Source organism: Carassius gibelio, chromosome B22 (assembly GCF_023724105.1).
Source record: "Carassius gibelio isolate Cgi1373 ecotype wild population from Czech Republic chromosome B22, carGib1.2-hapl.c, whole genome shotgun sequence".
NCBI lineage: Eukaryota > Metazoa > Chordata > Actinopteri > Cypriniformes > Cyprinidae > Carassius > Carassius gibelio.
The window spans coordinates 14101361-14124666 of record NC_068417.1 but is presented as its reverse complement, the minus strand read 5'-3'; the positions used below and the strand labels follow the sequence as shown (position 1 = coordinate 14124666).

The 23306-nt window shown below is 35.2% G+C and overlaps 1 protein-coding gene across 2 annotated transcripts in view; it reads left to right on the top strand.

The window, feature by feature from the left end:
- The window catches only part of LOC127987060 (uncharacterized), a 54889-nt gene extending 33075 nt beyond the window's left edge, over window positions 1-21814 (top strand). For both annotated transcript variants that reach the window (XM_052589338.1, XM_052589339.1), the window contains 18 exons: window positions 2356-2529; window positions 2763-2933; window positions 4295-4468; window positions 4660-4830; window positions 5083-5256; window positions 5558-5731; window positions 9697-9870; window positions 9964-10134; window positions 11622-11795; window positions 12073-12246; window positions 12809-12982; window positions 13264-13440; window positions 13526-13699; window positions 14175-14348; window positions 16217-16390; window positions 17338-17499; window positions 19404-20599; window positions 20895-21814. In XM_052589338.1, the coding sequence (XP_052445298.1) occupies window positions 2356-2529; window positions 2763-2933; window positions 4295-4468; window positions 4660-4830; window positions 5083-5256; window positions 5558-5731; window positions 9697-9870; window positions 9964-10134; window positions 11622-11795; window positions 12073-12246; window positions 12809-12982; window positions 13264-13440; window positions 13526-13699; window positions 14175-14348; window positions 16217-16390; window positions 17338-17499; window positions 19404-20599; window positions 20895-20965 (4033 nt within the window). In that variant the 3' untranslated portion in view covers window positions 20966-21814. The remainder of the gene's footprint in view (window positions 1-2355; window positions 2530-2762; window positions 2934-4294; window positions 4469-4659; window positions 4831-5082; window positions 5257-5557; window positions 5732-9696; window positions 9871-9963; window positions 10135-11621; window positions 11796-12072; window positions 12247-12808; window positions 12983-13263; window positions 13441-13525; window positions 13700-14174; window positions 14349-16216; window positions 16391-17337; window positions 17500-19403; window positions 20600-20894) is intronic.
- Window positions 21815-23306: the final 1492 nt, after the last annotated feature.

Sequence of the window (23306 nt, the reverse complement as noted above, 5' to 3'; positions counted from 1 at the left end):
TATGGTAGATTTGGTTATCAGGTTAAAATCTGTGCCGTCCATCGAAAAAACAAAAAAAACAAAAAAAAAACTATTATTTGTTTTAATTGAATGTACAAGTAAATACAACAACAGTGGACTTTTACTAGAGAATGTGCACTTTTTATGTATATGTATTTTTTTTTTTTACAAACTAAAATGAAACCATTTAACACTTGTGCACTGTCCGATTTCTGTGTATACCCTTTATGGAGCGGGTCAAATTGACCCTATTTGGATTCAATACAATTCCTCAAAAATCACACTATGAAAAACAACAAAGATTCAGGTACAAACTGAAAACTTTTATTATCAACATTTGTCAAATATTCCCCCAAAAATATATCTGAAGGTATGATTTAATGAAAATGTTTTTTTAACCATTTTTAAAGATATTTTGTTTTGACAAAATTTGAAAATAAACAGTATGCTGACTTGTTTTGCATATACATTTTTTTTTCTTTTTTTTTTCTTAGAACATCATAACTGAACAATTAAATGTAGCTGTATAATGAAAATATTTATTTTCTTCAGTTGGCTGTTTTGTAAACTCATTTCATAAAGTCATGAACTTACTTTTGACATGATGAGCACACAGCAAATGTGTGCTTTTGGCATTTGAATTGCTTGCACTTCACACACATGGTGCTGGTTTTGCTGTTGTGCTTGAATGGGCACACCTCACATCTCTTCAATTTTTTTTCCCTATCATCTGTGTTCACTCCTTTATTTTCTGTGGGTCTGACTCCAGATGCACGTTTCTGCCCTCCATGTTCAGAATCTCTTTGGGTAGCTCAGGTTTGTCATTTGTAATTTGCCATTAATTTTGAACACCATGATTTAGCTTTTTGAAGTGTGTTTGGTTGGGGTTAGAACACTTTTAGATACACTTACACTTTAGAACTGGAGTTGATGCCCTGACATACATGAAATAAATGTTTTTATTTTGTGTCTGTACAGTTTCTTTTGAATGGCTGTCTATGAGGGTCAAACTGACCCACGAACATCACACATGTAATATTAATTTTGCGTGTATATGTAAAAAAAAAAATGCAATGTTGAAACTTTGCATGCATATCCATGATGATAAATGAGAAAAAGTCACAAAATATCAATAAAAGAAAAAAAGGTTTAATATTATTTCAGGTAGCTTGAAAAAATAAATTATAGGTAATTTTTACCATCTGTGGCTTACAAAATATTTTTCTGTATTGAAATAAGTGTGGAAATCCTCATTTTTAGCTTCATAAAGTAGTAAAATAATAAAATAACAAAATATAACCAAGAAATGTTGTTATTTTGGTTCAGTACAGTTTCCTTAGAGCGTTAAAATATGCGGGTCAAATTGACCCGCGAACATCACGAACGTAATAGTAATTTTGTTTGTATATGTCAAAAAACACCAGCATGTTGAAACTTTGCAAGCATGTTCATGATGATAAATGAGAAAAAGTCACTAAATATCAAGAAAAAAAACATAGGTTAACCAGTATTTCCAACAACTAGAAAATCTAAACGGGTCAAATTGACCCGCAACATAACACAAGGGTTAAATGCATAAAATAACTTATTTTACATTATAGCTACCATGTGCTGTTGACTTCCGGCCTTTAATTATTTATTTGCTTATTTATTAATTAATTTATTTTATTAACAAATTCATATCACTATCTGCATGTCTCATCAATGAGTATGCATTCATGGAGAACAAGCTTTTGGGGGTTTTGAGAACCAGAACTGAGCTGACTGATCAATATTTGATCCCCTTTATTAAAATACATCGAGGTGGATAATAACACATAAATTGTTATTCACTCAGCATTACTTGAACTAATAAATAAATATCTAAATACCAATTTAATAGAAATTAATAGTATTCTCTTGTGTGGCTCTATACATTTGTTTTAGCCAAATACATTTTTATATTGAAATAATTAAGATTTCTGCATGCCACAGCAAAATAGCCATTGAGCACATCAGGCGTTGTGTCTTCTGCCATCATATTAAGTAGCATAGCATTCACTGTAACGTTACCCTTATCACACAACAATAGATGATCATCCACGATGTGAAGACAGCAAGAAGTTGTGATCAAACTATATAAAAAATAATAACTTGCTTGGAAAAAAAATACACTTTAATTTTTTAATTAATCACGAGCATAAACACGTTAACATTGCCAGCCTTACTTAAAATGTCATAATGGACATTGATATAAAGAACTTCTGTAGAAGTACTTTTTAGACATGTACAATGTGTATCAGTATGATCTTGATTATTGTAGAAGGCAGCACTGCAATGTACAGTAATGACATTTCAGTGTACTTCTTTCTTCAGGTTGTTACAGAATCCTTCTGCAGTTGAAGCATGTCAGTATGTGACTGAAGTTGTGGGGGAAAACCCATTACTCCTGAGAGAACTGAATCTGAGTGGACATGAACTAGGAGACGAACAAGTGAATCAGATTGCCGCTCTACTGCAGGATAAACACTGTAAACTCAAGAAGCTGATGTGAGTATTGTTTGTTTTTATTATTATTATTATTATTATTATTATTATTATTATTATTATTATTATTATTATTATTATTATTATTATTATTATTACTACAGTACACATCCATCCTATGTATATCCTATTAAGTCAACTTACAGGAACCAGAACAAAACAGTTCTCAGTGATCATTAAATATAAGCAACATGCATTGTGTTCATAAATTCTTCCTCTCATGTTCATCATTTAAGGATGCGTTATTGTGGTATAACAGAGAAAAGCTGTTCAGCTCTTACTTCAGTCCTGAGATCAAACTCCAGTTTGGAAGAGGTGGACATTAGCAACAATAATCTGCAGGATTCAGGAGTGAAGAAACTCCTGAATGGGTTGGAAAATACAAACTGCACACTGAAGAAACTAAGGTGAGTTTAAAAATCCATTGTTTAAAACTAGAACTACCAAGGCAGTCATTTTGATCATTTTTACATTTTAAAATGTAATAACTTTGTTTAAATAAAACCCATATGACTAAAATACCTTAACTTTTGTTTTGTTTTATGACAACATTTAATTATTAAAATTGCAAAACACATAAAAATTCTAAGTATTTCTACCTTGAATGGCCAAAGCGGTCATATTGAACGTTTGCATGACAGAAAGCATATAATTTCTTCTTTTGCGACTTTTTCCTGTGGTTGAAGATAAATTTCACTGTTGCCTAGCAACTTTTGTTCTAGTTGTTTTGATATTGTGCTGCGAAGTTTAAAAGCCAGATGGACACCTCCAGTACAACAACTGTTGTCATTCAATCTGCCACGATTCTAGGTAGGCTTTGTTTGGCTGGAAGACTATAGCCTGATTGTTATCACTAATAACTTACTTCAATGACAAAACATCCATAATAATAATAATAATAATAATAATAATGACTTGTATTATTTTATGCTAGTTTGATGCTATAGCTAATGCATATATGCTAATTTGACACCACGACAAGACTGATATTGTGAAATAAAACAAACTAATTATTTGTATCTATTAATTTATTTAGCAACAGTGACAATATTTATTATTACATACTATCATTACAAATCAATTTATTCATGAATCACAATTCCAGTGGTGGCTGCATAAAATATTTTTCCAATTCATGCAATCCAAACATTTCCAATAACTCCAGATTACTGTAAAGTACAAAAGTAAAAATTAATTGAAACAAGATGCATGTACTAATTTACTAAATGTTTTATCTATGGATTATTCTGCTTTGGTTCATATTTGTTGGCATTTAGACTGTCAAATAGGCAACAATATTTTCACTGCGGTGAAAAACTTTTCTTCTCCTTCTTGCTGGACACAAAGCGAGGCACACACATTTGGGAGTGGTCTACGAATTACACAATTAAATAAAAAAAATATATATTAAATTTTTTAGGATGATGACATCATAAAAAGTGACAACAGACATTGAAAGCTTCATTTTCAAGCCTCAAAAGAAGATTCGAATGAAAATATGATATGACAAAAATGGCATTCAGTTCGATCTAGTATGAATGGTAAGAATGGCCGCTATGGTCATTCTAGTAGTTATAGAGTTCTGGTAGTTCTAGTGTTAATTGCAGTTAACTTTTAAATTTGTGTTATTTATTGTAATTTTCATTTTTTTTTAATAATACAAATTATATATAATCAAACTTATTATATTTCTATATAAATGTATGTTTAATATTAATTATATATAAAATTAAACATACATTTTAATTATTATACACATTTTCTGTAGGCTTTCAGACTGCTGTATCACTGAAGAAGGTTATAAAGCTCTGGCTTCAGCTCTGAAATCAAACCCTTCACACCTGATAGAGCTGGACCTCACAGGAAATGATCCTGGACAATCAGGAGTGAAGGAGCTCACTGATTTACTACAGGATCAAAACTGTCAACTGAAGACACTAAGGTGAGAGATGATTAAACAATATATAAAATAGGTTATATGCAGGTGAATAATTAATTAAATATTATTAAATTATTTTTAATATTATTTCAGTAAAACAACAAACTGCACAATGTGTTGTAGTATCACATCTGACAAAGTGATTTCTTAACAAAAGGACTGAGTTGAATCCTGCATCATCTTCTCTTCTGCAGGTTTTTGGGTCCTGGTGCAGATGAAGCCTGTCAGTATGTGACAAGAATTATGGGTAAAAGCCCATTACTCCTGAGCAAGCTGCATCTGAGTGAATGTGAACTAGAAGACACACAAGTGAATCAGATCGCTGCTCTACTGCAGGATAAACACTGTAAACTCAAGAAGATAATGTGAGTGTTTCACAAAATGTTCATAATTATTATTTGCCTTGAAGTATTTGTAAAATAAATAATTTATTAGATACTGTACATTAAATAAGTGGTTAAATTAACAGGTTACCTGTATTAATTTAGTGGACACTTTTATCCAGTGCAATGTACAAATAACAATAATACAAGCAGAAGCAACTAAGGCTGTTGCTGATCATTAAATAGGCTTTCAGATTCATACAAACAAAGTTACAAAGTTTTCTTTCTCTACAGGCTAAATAATAACAGGATCTCAGTAGAAGGTGTTGCTACTCTGACTTCAGCATTGAATTCAAATCCTTCAAACCTGACAGAGCTGGATCTGAGTGGGAATAAAATAGGAAACTCTGGAATTCAGAAGATCTGTCCTCTGTTGAATAATCCTCAGTGCAGATTGAAGACACTGAAGTGTGTTTTTATTTTATTTATTTTTTATGCATTTAAATTTTTCTACATAATATACATTTGTAAATGTCATTTTGATTAGATTTACTGTCAAGACAGACTTTTTTTTACAACTCACATTATTATATTTAAATATATGTTGAAATTTGTAGGACATTTTTTGTTTTCACAGTATTTTGTATGATTATGTTTTAATTTTTCTTTCAATTTAAAAAAAGACATCACTTTATTCATATCAGTTACCGTATGTTTATTTACCATAGAACATTCAATACTTAACACTTTTATATATATATACATACAGACTTTCAAGCTGCAGTATCACAGAAGAAGGATATAAAGCACTGGCTTTAGCTCTGAGATCAAACCCTTCACACCTGATAGAGCTGGATCTCACAGGAAATGATCCTGGACACTCAGGAGTGAAGGAGCTCACTGATTTACTACAGGAAGGTTGCTGTAAATTGAAGAACATCAGGTGATAATTACTTTGAAATATTTACAAATAAGCAAATAATGTGTACTGTGTGGAACTAGGTAAAAGGTTAAAATGTGTCAGTATGAAACTGAATGGAAAAAGGAATTTACTGAATTGTATATCAAGTATATTTCATGGGTCTGACATGGGTCGTGAGTTTTGTGTAACAGAAAATATTTTTTTCACTAGGCTAATAATTCACCTCTAATTAGTTTTAAGTGAAAATGCAAACTAACACATGCATTCTGTGCATGCGTGAGAGGAACGAGCTGTTCATATCAGCAGCAATTAATAGTATATATGGTTGGGAAAGATCACATAATGTTTAAACAGCCTTCTGTCTTTACTGTCTTCATTCACATGCTTGTTTTCATCACTTTCGCTTTATTTTCTTTGGCACTGACTAATTCGCTAACCTGAACATCCTATCAGAGCTCTCACTCTCTTGACATCCTGCATGCCAATGTGAGTCCAATGACAGCCAAAGAGTGGAACACACCATACTAACTAGCTCGACCCTCGCTCGCAGTTAGCTATGGTTTTGGATATACGGCCCTTTTCCTCACTCTGGAGGTGTAAAGATATTGGAGACTGGATAGAGGGCCACCAGTAATCCTTTCAATGGTTCTGACTTTCTGTTCTAGTCTCTTGATATCTGATTTGGTAGCTGAATCAAACCAGACAGTTATGAATGAACACAGGATAGACTCAATAATAGCTGAGTAGAACTGTTTCACCATCTCCTGTGGCAGGCTGAATTTCCTCAGCTGATGAAGGAAGTAGATTCTCTGCTGGGCCTTTTTAGAAATGGAGTCTATGTGAGTGTCCCACTTCTTGTCCTGAGAGACAGTGGTGCCCAGGGATCTGTATGACTGTACTGCATTCACATTGCTGTGCATGATGGTGAGTGTGGGGAGGGTTTATGCTAGGTGTTTCAGTCCAGCGTTACGTTGTTTAATTAGCAAATGCATGTGCGCTTATTTTCGCGCCCATGGGCGTGCTGGTCTAAAAACGAGGTGTGTTCAGGCGCATTGCTGGCGCAATGCTATTTTAAGAAGCTGAAAATAGACTGCACTATAGCCCAGCTCTAACCTGGTCTAAAGTCTGCCAAAATGTTTTTCTTTGTTATTTAAAGTGCGTGTTATTAGGCGGGTCTGCAACGAGCATACATGCTGCTTATTAAACACAGGGATGCACAGCAGCACACAAACATGCCAAATATAAAAAATGTAAGGATTGCAATGCATAATAATTTTTGTAGGCTAATTAAAAAAAAAAATAAAAAAAAAAAATATATATATATATATATACAGTATTGTTCAAAATAATAGCAGTACAATGTGACTAACCAGAATAATCAAGGTTTTTTGTATATTTTTTTATTGCTACGTGGCAAACAAATTACCAGTAGGTTCAGTAGATTCTCAGAAAACAAATGAGACCCAGCATTCATGATATGCACGCTCTTAAGGCTGTGCAATTGGGCAATTAGTTGAATTAGTTGAAAGGGGTGTGTTCAAAAAAATAGCAGTGTGGCATTCAATCACTGAGGTCATCAATTTTGTGAAGAAACAGGTGTGAATCAGGTGGCCCCTATTTAAGGATGAAGCCAACACTTGTTGAACATGCATTTGAAAGCTGAGGAAAATGGGTCGTTCAAGACATTGTTCAGAAGAACAGCGTACTTTGATTAAAAAGTTGATTAGAGAGGGGAAAACCTATAAAGAGGTGCAAAAAATGTTCAGCTAAAATGATCTCCAATGCCTTAAAATGGAGAGCAAAACCAGAGAGACGTGGAAGAAAATGGAAGACAACCATCAAAATGGATAGAAGAATAACCAGAATGGCAAAGGCTCAGCCAATGATCACCTCCAGGATGATCAAAGACAGTCTGGAGTTACCTGTAAGTACTGTGACAGTTAGAAGACGTCTGTGTGAAGCTAATCTATTTTCAAGAATCCCCCGCAAAGTCCCTCTGTTAAAAAAAAGGCATGTGCAGAAGAGGTTACAATTTGCCAAAGAACACATCAACTGGCCTAAAGAGAAATGGAGGAACATTTTGTGGACTGATGAGAGTAAAATTGTTCTTTTTGGGTCCAAGGGCCACAGGCAGTTTGTGAGACGACCCCCAAACTCTGAATTCAAGCCACAGTACACAGTGAAGACAGTGAAGCATGGAGGTGCAAGCATCATGATATGGGCATGTTTCTCCTACTATGGTGTTGGGCCTATTTATCGCATACCAGGGATCATGGATCAGTTTGCATATGTTAAAATACTTGAAGAGGTCATGTTGCCCTATGCTGAAGAGGACATGCCCTTGAAATGGTTGTTTCAACAAGACAATGACCCAAAACACACTAGTAAACGGGCAAAGTCTTGGTTCCAAACCAACAAAATTAATGTTATGGAGTGGCCAGCCCAATCTCCAGACCTTAATCCAATTGAGAACTTGTGGGGTGATATCAAAAATGCTGTTTATGAAGCAAAACCAAGAAATGTGAATGAATTGTGGAATGTTGTTAAAGAATCATGGAGTGGAATAACAGCTGAGAGGTGCCACAAGTTGGTTGACTCCATGCCACACAGATGTCAAGCAGTTTTAAAAAAACTGTGGTCATACAACTAAATATTAGTTTAGTGATTCACAGGATTGCTAAATCCCAGAAAAAAAAAATGTTTGTACAAAATAGTTTTGAGTTTGTACAGTCAAAGGTAGACACTGCTATTTTTTTGAACACACCCCTTTCAACTAATTGCCCAATTGCACAGCCTTAAGAGCGTGCATATCATGAATGCTGGGTCTTGTTTGTTTTCTGACAATCTACTGAACCTACTGGTAACTTGTTTGCCATGTAGCAATAAAAAATATACTAAAAACCTTGATTATTCTGGTTAGTCACATTGTACTGCTATTATTTTGAACAATACTGTATATATATATATATATATATATATATATATATATAGTTCTAAATCATTTTTGGGAACTGAAAATGGTGGTGGAGATTTTGAAGCATCAGGAAACTTCACACAGCTCCAGTTATCTGTTGAAGATATGTGTAAAAATGGGGGCCAGTTGGTCAGTGCAGACGTTTAAACAGATAGGTGAAAACCATCTGGGCCTGAAGCGTTCTTAGATTTCTGCTTGCTGAAGACCCAATTCACATCTTTTACATAGACATTAAGTGCAGGTCGAGTGTTGACTGTCCTTTTCAAATCAACAGTAAAACACATTCAGATTGTCAGCCAATTGTTGATTCTCCACAGACTGTGGGGGTGGGGTCTTGTACCAGGTGATGTTCTTGAGACCGGCCCATACTAATGCCGGATCGTTGGCTGAAAATAGTTTTCTCAGCTTTTCTGAGTAGTTTTTTTAGCCTTTGTTAGTGTGTTCCTGGCCTGGTTTTTAAAAGATTTTATCCCCACTTTTGTAAGCATCCTCTTTTGCATGACGAAGCTGTTTGCGTTTCCCAGTAAACCATGGTTTATCATTATTAAATGATAAGAATGTCCTGGTGGGGATGCACATATCCTCACAGAAATTGATGTATGAAGTCACAGTCTCTGTGAGCTCGTCCAGATCAGTGGCATCAGGCTTGTAAATCAGACTCTGCTTCATTAGTCCATTTTTTAACAATCCTTAAAATAGGTTTAGCTAATTTCAGTTTCTTCCCTTTCATCACCTCAGCCGCCCACTCATCATATTTGTAGAGCTGCGGGCTGTGTGACCCCCGAATCACATTTGATAGTTTATATAGCCTTTATGTTGAGCCAGTATCCTCCTGTGTTCTCACCTTAAATTGGTAGAAGCACTGAGAGACCCCCGGATTGCTAAACTGCTCCAGAGTGTCAGTGCAATATTTCATATTGGTGTACCCTTAGACTGGACCCATTAGCAAGATGGGAACTTCATGAATTGTAATATAATTATCTAATCTAAAATTATTATCTTCTCTCTGTAGGTATTTCAAAAGTCCTGATGCAGAAGATGTGTGCCAGTATATTACTGAAATTCTGGGTAAAAGTCCATTATTACAGAAAGAACTGGATCTGAGTGAAGATAAATTAGAAGATCTGGATTGGGAGAAGTTCTCTGCTTTTTTAATGGACACTCATAGCAAAGTGGAGAAAATTATGTAAGAATAACTTATCTGTTTATCATTATAATAGATTATTTGATGTGTGTTGAATATGCGCTGAATAATAAATAATGCTGTTTTTATGCTTAGGCTGAATAATTGTAAGCTGACAGAGAAAAGTTGTTCAGTTCTAGCTACTGTTCTCTCCTCCAAAACCATCCTGAAAGAGGTGAACCTGAACAACAGCCATCTGCCGGACTCAGGAGTCAAAGAGATCTGCAAGGGACTGAAGAATCCTGATTGTGAGCTGAAGATACTCAAGTGAGTACATTCCACCATCAGCTATACTCAACACCCCAGCAATCAATGGAATACTATATATTTATGGATTCTGCTTACCTCCAGCAGTGGGGAAATTTGAAGAATATGTTTTTGTTGCTGTGTGTGTGTTGTAGTGGTTTTCATATAATTAACCTCACAACAGTGTTGTCTCTAAATACAGAATTTAATGAATAAATAAATAAAATATAAAACTAAATAAAGTAGTATTTTGGGAGAAATGGATGAATTCACTTGCTGTAAATTCGAATGACAAGTCTCTCTGAACTGAAGCACAAACAAACATGGCAGTGCCCGTCTCACATTACAGTTGCTCCAGAGGCATGTTACCCTTGACATATATAGCAATTGTAAGTCGCTTTGGATAAGTGTTAGCTAAATGAATAATGCAATGTTTACATTACAAGGTGTGTAAGTTTATGAATATTTTGAATATAAAAGGAAAAAACGAAATAAAAGCAATCCATCTGTCATACAGTGTTATTGTGACCGAGGTGTGTCATGACAAACATAACTTGTCACCATGTAAACAATAAGGGGAAAATGTTCAAAAATAATGGTCACCTAAAAAGAAGCTCACTCTGGGGGGAACACTAGAAAATTTTAAACTCACCACTGAAAAGTTTAAGGATATAATTTAAAAACAGACTTAAACTATAAGCTATACACATAACTAAAAAGCTATATGCACAAAATAAAACTCCTTTATTGTCTAAAATATATATATTTTTATTCTTTTTAAGTAAATAAATCACAGTTGTCTCCGTTTGAAAGGTGAAGTTCAGATTAGAGAATTAGCCTTGCTATATTAAAATATATTTTAAAGAATTAATGTAACCAAACAGTTGGTAGCCCCAATCGACTTACCGATTTCAATAATATTTTTTAAGGACCCACCATAAAATCTACATATTTTCCAAAAGGTTACTGAAGTAAATGTAATAGAGTGGAGTGAATGCAGTTTGCTACATACACCTCTAATTATAAAAGGAGTTTCTGTGAGAGAGTATACCTCAAGCTAGTCACTGATAGCTTCAGTGGTGGGAATGTTCTTTGCTCAATTTATGTATAACATGTATTCCCAGTTTGTATAATCATTTTACTTTTCATACTACTAAAACAATCAATGAGCCGTTTTTATATATAAATAAAAACAATTATTATAGACTAATTAATAAACTATTCTTAGCCAGAATATAATGTGCTCTTTCTCTAAACACTTCATTATCATAATTTTTAATACCAAGAGCTATATTAAACAATAATCATAATCATTTAAATACATTTACGTAATCATAATATTGCAGCTCTCCCCATTTGAGCTCATGTATTTTAATTATATACTTTATGCTGAATTGTAAATTGTGCAGTGTAAATACATGTGTGCAAACTTTGAGCTGCATTATTCATTGTAATGTGAATTGTTTACTGTAAATGTTAATTGCAATTCATTAATTTATTTTCTGTAGACTTTCAGACTGCTGTATCACTGAAGAAGGCTATAAAGCTCTGGCTTCAGCTCTGAGATCAAACCCTTCACACCTGATAGAGCTGGATCTCACAGGAAATGATCCTGGAGAATCAGGAGTGAAGGAGCTCACTGATTTACTACAGGATCCAAACTGTCAACTGAAGACACTGAGGTGAGACATGATGAAATAATACAAAATAAGTTATAAGCAGGTCAATAATTAAATAAATATTAATAAATTATTTTTAATATTATATATTATCCCATATCCTGCTGTTCCTCTTGACATTTACACTTTCTCACTGTTTCTTTCAAATACATATATAAGTGCTGAAATTAAGTAGAGCTTGTCATTAAAAACAATGACAATGAATTTTGTCTTAACATATTTTAAAAGGCAATGGGCATTTAGTTCAGAATTAAATTGAATCGTTCATCAACTTTTGCAGGTTTTTGAGAACTTTTGCTGCAGATGAAGCCTGTCAGTATGTGACAGGAATTGTGGGTAAAAACCCTCTACTCCTCAGAGAACTGAATCTGAGTGAATGTGAACTAGGAGATACACGAGTAAATCAGATTGCTGCTCTACTACAGGACAAACACTGTACACTCAACACACTGACGTGAGTATTTCACATCATTTTAAAATGTTTTATTACTTTTAATAGCAATGTTACTGTACTTGAAAACATTTTCTAATTTGTCTGAGCCAGTGGCATTTTTTTCTTCTGGAATTTTATTACAGTCAAAATAATGTGAAGTATTAAAATTAAAGTTATTGTAAAGAGAAAAAAATGTTTTTTTCCTAATGAAATTTTGGAAATTGTGCATCCTCAATGTAGATGAGACTTACAGCAATTCAGATAATTATGCCAGGTTGTTTTAAAATATAAATATTATGTGTAGGACATTAAAAATCGATCTTGAATGATGAATGGGTCACTGTACAATTGGCTTACTCGATTCATTAAAAAATGTGGATTCATTGAATAACAAAGCATTGTTGTGTGGTTTTCAGAAAGGCACAACAGTTCTGCTGTTTCTATACACTGGCGATATTTTGTGTAAAATGTAACCTGTTTATTAAACCGTTGTATTAAATCAGTTTTGCGGATATTTGAGGGAAAAACCACTCTTGCCATGTATATAGTGGGCCAACATTGTCTTTTCTCTTTCTGTCTTCAGGCTGTGTGGATGCAGTATTACAGAGAAGCAATGCCTCATCCTGACATCAGCTCTGAAATCAAACCCATCACACCTGAGACAACTGAACCTCAGTGGGAATAAAATAAAGAACACAGGAGTGATGCACATATGTGATCTCCTGAATGATTTCCACTGTAAACTGGAGAGATTGAGGTGAGGAACACTTTATACTCAGTATCTCATGATGAGCATAAGTATTTTGCGATCTGGTGAAGGATTATGGATGCACTGATACCACTTTTTCCAGAACGAGACTAATGCTTTCATTTTTGGTCACCAAAAATATTGTTTACCTACACTTGTATTTTTATTTATTTATTTATTTATTTGATGATGATTTGAAAGATCTCTCTTCCTTGTTTTGTTGATGTAATAAAGTTAGCTTCTCAAATCTTATTTTATACTCTCCATCTCTTGATCTTTCCCAATGTTAGGTTAAGATACTGCAATATGACAGTTGAAGGTTGTTCTGCTGTGACTTCAGCTCTGAAATCAAACCCATCACACCTGAGGGAGCTGGACCTAAGTGGCAACAACCTAAAAAACTCAAGGCAAAAAACACATTTGTATGATGTACTGAAGGATTCACACTGTAAAATGAAAAAAATGAGGTCAGTAGCAATCATAAAAATGAACAAAATAGTGTTTTGGTATTTGAATGAAACATAATAGTTTGTCTCATTTCTCTGAATATAGGTTCACAAGATGTGACATGAAAGATGAAGATTGTTCTGTTCTGACGTCAGCTCTGAAATCAAACCCATCGCACATTAGAGAGCTGAACTTAAGTGGGAATGTATTAGGACAATTGGGAGTAACAACCCTCAGTGATGTACTGATAAACCCACAATGCAAGCTGGAGAAACTAGAGTTGGTATCATTATGCTGTACATCAATTACAGTGTGATGCTTTTAACTATTGGACTGATTCAATGTGTATTAGTAGAAAAATAATTAAACTTTGCAGCAAAATGTGTATTTTGTGCAGTAAACCACACTCTAAAAATACTTTAAATTGTGAGTTGTGTACAATATTTTCTACATTCTACATGAAAATAGTACATTTAAATGTCACTTTTTTTCCAGTAAACTACAATATTAATTCTATATTTTAAATGACAGTTATAATTAATTCAATGACTGTGTCATTTACTTTTTATAAGAGTAAAGATGCTCTAGTCTTCTGTTGTATCTAGTATCCTCAAATCCTAGTTAACTTACAGCACATCCTGTCTAGGTTTATGGTTCTATAATTAGGTTTTCATGTTCTGGTATATTAGTGATTGAATGACATTTACTAATGATGAATTTAACACATATATTAACTTTCTCTTTCTGTCTTCAGTCTGTGCGAATGCAGTATTACAGAGGAACTGTGTCTCATCCTGACTGAAGCTCTGAAATCAAACCCATCACACCTGAGAAAGCTGAACCTCAGTGGGAATCAACTAGGAGACTCTGCTGTTGAAAACCTTGGGATTCTATTAGGAAGTTCACAATGCAAGCTGGAAAAACTATAGTTAGTAACATTACAATTTACAGCAGTTACTCTGTGATTAAATTCATGTTGTTTATTTTAACACAACAGGACCACACTATCATCTAGCATTTCCCCAACTGAATAAAGATATAAAAGTACTATGAGCTAATGGACTAATGGTTCAGTATGTTTGTCAGCAGAAATTTTCATACTGTATGCTGAAATCTGACAAAACCACTGCAAAATGAGGCAGATAAAAACTTAAAATGTAAATGACAATAAATCCTTCTGAAAGAGTTATGTGGTTTCTGTAACACTGATGGTCCTTTAGTCAAAGAGGGTCATTAAATGCGTGTTCCTAGAGGTTAGCAAGTGAAGTTAACAACATAGGCCAACTTCATATACATGTGATATTGATACATTTTCATCCTCATTTTCACTTTCTGTCAAAAACACACCAATTCAAGGGACATGACTGCTTTCAGAAAGCCGAAGTAAACATCTACTGCTGTAATAAACTTCATCACACTGAGCTCTATCATAGACCCAGTGCAATGCTGCTCCAAGTGTGAAGCAAGTGTTTTTTGCTAGTTTCGTCCAAATGCACTTGTTATTTTCAGGTCATTGTGCCACATTGTTTAAATAGCAAATTAAGGGAAGTGGAATAGACTGCACTTTTGACCACTTTGACCACTGTTGACAGTGTGACAGTTCTGAGCCTCCTGGTACCTGTCGATGACAGAGTTGACAGCATCACTGAACAGGCCAGAAGGTGCAAGCGGGGAGCCCATCAGGAAGACCCTGTCCTTCTCTTTTCGGACAGGGCCAGAGCTGCCACGGAGATACAAATTAGCCATTCTATGTAATTCAGAGATATCATTCGATTTCACTTCCTCGCCTTCGTCTAACTCCTCTAGCAGGTCAGCTTGGTATGCCTGTAACACCACCATGGTGTGCAGATACACACCAGCCTGACCTTCAGCTGTATACCCCTTGCCCACCAAGCTAGATGAGAGCAAGACTAGAGCCTTTAAGGATATACTGCACCAGGGGAAAGATAGCTTGCGAGCGTCTATTCCACTCTGGGCATCAACTTATAACCCCCACCACATTTGCATATTGAGAAAAGGTGGGGACAAATAAACATGTTTAACTTAGCCATTGCATGAGTAACCACCTCCAACAACTCCTCATACTGGGCTGAGAGAGAAGGTGAATCCTCATTGACACCCTCCACATCAAACTCCTTGGAGGAAAACTGAATGTTGAGACTGTTCCCTGCATGGGAGGAAGAAACTGCAGAGTGGGTTTTTGATCCCAGAAAGCAGGCACCAGATCTGGTGGGTGAGGAAAGAGATAGGGACTCAATGGTCTCCCCCTCGAGAGCCCACTCCGTATGCTTTGCCATCAAGCAGACAACACACAGACAGTGTGTATCCCCTCTCTTAAATGTAGCGAAACGCTGTCCGCTTTCACAGAATGAAAAGTATGACTGATACGACACAGAGTGCTTGCAGAATGACATATAGATGATGCTGGTTCCACTTCACATGCTTTTATAGCTTCCTGGTCGCTATATCACCTGCATATGATGTCACACCCTTCCATCAGACTGATTGCAAATGTTATTCAGAGCATGGATTCGCTGAAGGTGTTCCCATGGAATTTTCCAAAAAAACATTGGAAAAAGTTAGGCAGCTCTGAGATTCAGTTGCAGTTCACAAGCATTTTTTTGTCCAAATAAAATTGCTCCAGACTTGGATTGTGACTAATATCCTCAAATCCCAGTTATAAATTGGTTTATGTTGCTATAATTAAGGTTTCATGTTCGTATATTAGTGACTTTATTGTGTTTAGTCACACATGAACTGAACATGGATCATTGTTATTTCTCTCTCTGTCTTCAGTCTGTGCGGATGCCAAATTACAAAGAAACACTGCATCATCCTGACTCCATCCCTGTGTTTAAACCTTTCACACCTGAGAGAGCTGGACCTCAGTCAGAATAAAATCGAGAACAAAGGAGTGAAGATCTTGAGTGAAATACTGGATAATTCACGGTGTCAGCTGAAGAAATTGAGGTGAGGAATATTCCTATAGAATCCCAATGCTTAAAATCACTTTAACACTGTAATTTTAGCAAACACTTTTACCCAATATCTCCCATATTTGTGGAAAATAATTCCTCCCAGTGGAGGAATATATATTAAGTTGAAAAATAATTAATGTGTGTTCCTGCAGACACTTCGATTGTGCCTTTTATTTTTCTCTTTATGTGTAATTTAATTATTCAATACATTTCATGTATTACCCAATATCTCCCATATTTGTGGAAAATATTCCTCCCAGTCGAGGAATATATATTAAGTTGAAGAAGAATTAATGTGTGTTCCTGCAGACACTTCGATTGTGCCTTTTATTTTTCTCTTTATGTATAATTTAGTTATTTTTAACTGCCCTTTCATCTTTATATTTTAAACCATTTTGTAATGTAGAGCATAGCTTTACACATTTAAAATATTTGGGACTTTTTATGAATTGGCTGAATTCTATATAATGTTTTGTGCAATAAGGTGCAGTCACATAGTGTACTTTTGCATGGAAAAATTCTGCAGATATATATATATATATATATATAAAGAAAAAAAAAACCAACACGTAAGGTGTGTGTTCGAGAAACATTTTCCAAGAGGCACTTCATATTCTAGAACAATACTTTTATGAAGTGGGAGATAATACACTGCTTGAATTATAGCATTGTTGGTTATAAATATTTTGTGCAGTTTCACCTGATGGATAACCACTGAATTGGTGGAACAAAGCTCCAGCCTGTTCAGAGTTCACTAAAGCACCTTCTGTTGGTCTATTCTGTTATGTTAATTTTTCTGTCAAATCTAAACTCCATGCCACTAGAAAACCATCAGGTCAAATTCCTAATCAGAATGCATCCCCGTTGAGATGACTGTGATTTTTCCCCCTCCAAATGTAGCAAACATTATAACAATTATATTTCTTCCTCTCTTTCTAGTCTAAATGACTGTGGAATTACAGATGTTGCACATTTAACTGATTCTTTGGACAAGACTAAAGCGTTGACATCTTTAAAAGAACTTGATTTGAGTAACAATAATATAGGATCCTCGAAAAATCAGCTCATTTATGTGCTACAAGACTCAAACTGTAATCTGAGGTAAGTAAAAATCCTTATGTTGCAGTCAAACAATAATAAACAGACATACATGGAAATGTAATTTATTTTAAATGTTTCATATTGTAAACACATTTTTTTTTGTACAGTATTGTTCAAAATAATAGCAGTACAATGTGACTAACCAGAATAATCAAGGTTTTTCGTATATTTTTTTATTGCTACGTGGCAAACAAGTTACCAGTAGGTTCAGTAGATTCTCAGAAAACAAATGAGACCCAGAATTCATGATATGCACGCTCTTAAGGCTGTGCAATTGGGCAATTAGTTGAATTAGTTGAAAGGGGTGTGTTCAAAAAAATAGCAGTGTGGCATTCAATCACTGAGGTCATCAATTTTGCGAAGAAACAGGTGTGAATCAGGTGGCCCCTATTTAAGGATGAAGCCAACACTTGTTGAACATGCATTTGAAAGCTGAGGAAAATGGGTCGTTCAAGACATTGTTCAGAAGAACAGCGTACTTTGATTAAAAAGTTGATCAGAGAGGGGAAAACCTATAAAGAGGTGCAAAAAATGATAGGCTGTTCAGCTAAAATGATCTCCAATGCCTTAAAATGGAGAGCAAAACCAGAGAGACGTGGAAGAAAACGGAAGACAACCATCAAAATGGATAGAAGAATAACCAGAATGGCAAAGGCTCAGCCAATGATCACCTCCAGGATGATCAAAGACAGTCTGGAGTTACCTGTAAGTACTGTGACAGTTAGAAGACGTCTGTGTGAAGCTAATCTATTTTCAAGAATCCCCCGCAAAGTCCCTCTGTTAAAAAAAAGGCATGTGCAGAAGAGGTTACAATTTGCCAAAGAACACATCAACTGGCCTAAAGAGAAATGGAGGAACATTTTGTGGACTGATGAGAGTAAAATTGTTCTTTTTGGGTCCAAGGGCCACAGGCAGTTTGTGAGACGACCCCCAAACTCTGAATTCAAGCCACAGTACACAGTGAAGACAGTGAAGCATGGAGGTGCAAGCATCATGATATGGGCATGTTTCTCCTACTATGGTGTTGGGCCTATTTATCGCATACCAGGGATCATGGATCAGTTTGCATATGTTAAAATACTTGAAGAGGTCATGTTGCCCTATGCTGAAGAGGACATGCCCTTGAAATGGTTGTTTCAACAAGACAATGACCCAAAACACACTAGTAAACGGGCAAAGTCTTGGTTCCAAACCAACAAAATTAATGTTATGGAGTGGCCAGCCCAATCTCCAGACCTTAATCCAATTGAGAACTTGTGGGGTGATATCAAAAATGCTGTTTCTGAAGCAAAACCAAGAAATGTGAATGAATTGTGGAATATTGTTAAAGAATCATGGAGTGGAATAACAGCTGAGAGGTGCCACAAGTTGGTTGACTCCATGCCACACAGATGTCAAGCAGTTTTAAAAAACTGTGGTCATACAACTAAATATTAGTTTAGTGATTCACAGGATTGCTAAATCCCAGAAAAAAAAATGTTTGTACAAAATAGTTTTGAGTTTGTACAGTCAAAGGTAGACACTGCTATTTTTTTGAACACACCCCTTTCAACTAATTGCCCAATTGCACAGCCTTAAGAGCGTGCATATCATGAATGCTGGGTCTTGTTTGTTTTCTGACAATCTACTGAACCTACTGGTAACTTGTTTGCCACGTAGCAATAAAAAATATACTAAAAACCTTGATTATTCTGGTTAGTCACATTGTACTGCTATTATTTTGAACAATACTGTATGTATATGCCAAACAATGTAAAATCAGTAACTAATTTGATAACAGAAAATGCCATGTTTGCTATAGTCTATTAAACTCTGTACTCAAATTAGTTGAAATATAATAGCCACAGAAAATGTGTAACTTGTTCCAATGACCACTGTTGTTCTCTTCTGGTTCCTCTTTACAGCCTGGAGAAAAAACATTGGCGCAGCGGGAGCGCTCGTGTAAATATCATTAGTAGTATTGCTGGATGGTTAACTGGTTCAACTGGTCCTTTGAAATCAATAGAACAAGAAATGTCATCATCAGATGAGGAGTCCTCTGAATGTCCTCACTATACAACTGTTATAAATGAAGCTCAAGAGGAACCTGTAGAATTAACTGTACAAGAAACGTCATCATCAGATGAGGAGTCCTCTGAATGTCCTCACTATACTACTGTTATAAATGAAGCTCAAGAGGAACCTGTAGAATTAACTGTACAAGAAACGTCATCATCAGATGAGGAGTCCTCTGAATGTCCTCACTATACAACTGTTATAAATGAAGCTCAAGAGGAACCTGTAGAATTAACTGTACAAGAAACGTCATCATCAGATGAGGATTCCTCTGAATGTCCTCACTATACTACTGTTATAAATGAAGCTCAAGAGGAACCTGTAGAATTAACGGTGCAAGAAACGTCATCATCAGATGAGGAGTCCTCTGAATGTCCTCACTATACTACTGTTATAAATGAAGCTCAAGAGGAACCTGTAGAATTAACTGTACAAGAAACGTCATCATCAGATGAGGAGTCCTCTGAATGTCCTCACTATACTACTGTTATAAATGAAGCTCAAGAGGAACCTGTAGAATTAACGGTGCAAGAAACGTCATCATCAGATGAGGAGTCCTCTGAATGTCCTCACTATACTACTGTTATAAATGAAGCTCAAGAGGAACCTGTAGAATTAACGGTGCAAGAAACGTCATCATCAGATGAGGAGTCCTCTGAATGTCCTCACTATACTACTGTTATAAATGAAGCTCAAGAGGAACCTGTAGAATTAACGGTGCAAGAAACGTCATCATCAGATGAGGAGTCCTCTGAATGTCCTCACTATACTACTGTTATAAATGAAGCTCAAGAGGAACCTGTAGAATTAACGGTGCAAGAAACGTCATCATCAGATGAGGAGTCCTCTGAATGTCCTCACTGCAGTACCGTTATAAATGAAGCTCAAGAGGAAGCTGTAAAATTAACGGTACAAGAAACGTCATCATCAGATGAGGAGTCCTCTGAATGTCCTCACTATACTACTTTTATAAATGAAGCTCAAGAGGAAGCTGTGAAATCAACAGAACAAGAAACGTCACCGTCAGATGAAGAATCCATAGAAGGTTCTTACTATAGCACTTTTATACAAGCATATGTGTGACTGTAATTTTGGTGAGATATTGCTAAACAGCAAACAATCAAATTTTCAGCTACTACAGCTTAAAATAGCACTCCTTTAACAAATCTAAAGTTTTATAGCTCTTATAAATTACCATTTAAAATGTATTACCAATGTATACAGGTGGAAAAGTATTAGACCTTCAAAATAAATAATGCAGCATTAATAGAAACATGTACTTGAGTAATGTTGGGTGTTATGTTAGTTCTGTGTTTTATGTTTGGTTTTATTTTTTACAGGTGAAACAGAGATGGGAGACGAGGCTAGTGAGTGCTCAGATGTGGTGAATTGGCTGGATATAAATCCATAGCATCAGGCCTTCATCATAATGATGCTTGGATTAAACTCATCCATAATGCAACACTTCAAATATTGCTAATCATGATTGTGATTGTAATTTAGCACTTAAATTAAATTAAAGTGAAATAAATTATCATAAATATAGGAGCCTGATAAAAATCCTAATTTTAGATGAAAATTCAAATGGCACTTAGAGGCTTTTACATCTGAACTCTTCATATATATATATATATATATATATATATATATATATATATATATATATATATATATATATATATATATATATATATATATATATATATATAATAACTGAAAGTGTAAAGTGTAAAATGAAAACATTGTAGGCTACAGATTCAAATCAGTAGTACGCACTGATCTACACTGAAAAAAGGTCCTGTGAATATACTTAATTTTATTGTGTACATCAGCACCATATGATCAGAATGTGCTCAACTGACATATTTGTCTCCTTTATCTCACTTATATTGTCTAATGTTCTGTCTTATTTAATAACTGAAACAAAAACTATGCAGTGGCATGTTTAATAATTAAAATAGTTTGTAGAACCCTTCAGTACAGTTGGATTTATATATATATATATATATATATATATATATATATATATATATATATATATATATATATATATATATATACACATATATATATTGGGGGGACTAGATATAATCTCAGAAAAATGGTTGCAGGAATTTTATTTTTCATGTTATCTTCATATTTGAAATATAAACTCATGAGACATGTGACTTCCAACCCATTACTTTTATAGATTGCACCAGGACTGATTTAATGTATTTTTATTTCAAATACCGACTAAAATAAAATTCAGTGTATACAATTTTTTTCAAAGAACTTTAGTGTCTATAACTTGTAATCTTTTGAGCATTATCAACTCTGATAGACAGTAAACTTTTCAATGTTTAGCCACAGAGCTGGAAATCTGTGATGGAGCAGGAGGATAACAATGATGATTCCAAGGACTTGGGGAGGGAGAGGGAGCCCAAGATGCATTTGTTTACAGAGGGGATGACCCTCTGTGACCCACATTTGCAATTTGTGCTCTGCATTTAACCCATCCAAGTGCACATGCACAGTAGTGGACACACACCTGGAGCAGTGGGCAGCCAATGCTGCGGCGTCCGGGGAGCAAATGAGAGTTTGGTACCTATGCTCAAGGATCTCACCTCAGTCGTGGTATTGAGGGTGGAAGAAAGCACTGTTTATTAAAATATATATTTATAACTTAACAGTCCAGCACCAGAACAAAAAAAAAAAAAAAACATGTAAAACATCATCTTCATTTTTTCAGTGAAAAATCTGTTCTAAGAAGAGTTTCTGATAATAACTCTCAGGCTATTATGGTCTGTAAATCCTCCCACGACAGCTTATAACCCTACTTATGGCTTAGATACACAGGCTCGTCATGAATCATATATGGTTACATTTAAATGCTCTTATTAAGACTTAAAGGGCCCTATTTTAACGATCTGAAACGCAAGTGTCAAAGCGCGAAGCGCAAGTAACTTTGTGGGCGGGTCTCGGCGCTGTTGCTATTTTCCCGACTGGATAAATGGCTCATTACAAGTTGTTAAACTATAGCAACTTTTTAATGTCAAATTAGCTAACACCTAGTTTTAAAGATAAACTAAATCCTATCAAGTTCTACAGATATTCATACATGCTGTGATTGCAGATTCAGTCAACTTACTTTAAAGTTTTCATGATAACCCCAATTTAACATACATGATCACCCTGTAGCAGATCTATACAGGTGGATCTGGGGAAGGTGGAGGGTTTCAGAAGTGAACTGCAACTAGCTTTAACTTTCAGTGAAGCACGGTTCTGTGATCAGCTGTATATCTCCACCCGAATGCCAGAGGGCACTCTTGCGCAGAAACATTAAATACACTAAACAGAAAAAATCCAGGAAATGCCTATGGCGGTTGCTGAATAAGCAAGTGGTATGAAGCTGCAGACTTCATGCCCTCTAGGCCGAATCAATGAAGACATTTAAATCCAATATTAAGAAGCTGCAGACTCGGAGCCTGAGCCTGCTGCATCTACAGTCCCGCACACAGAGTCCCGCATTCTCAGACCCCTTGCAACCCGATTTAATGGCAATTCTTACATATTTTAGGAGGTGGCTAATTCGTACAAATTTGTGTGATTGTCCAGTGGTAGTTTTTAAAAACTCATGGAATTATTATATTTTGTTAATGTGTCTGTAGAATATTATAACTGATTAATGGACACAATTGCCTTTCAATTAAGTACTCATTCTTTACTTCAGCCTTTAGAATTATGGTTTCATTCTTCCTTGTTCCTTGGGT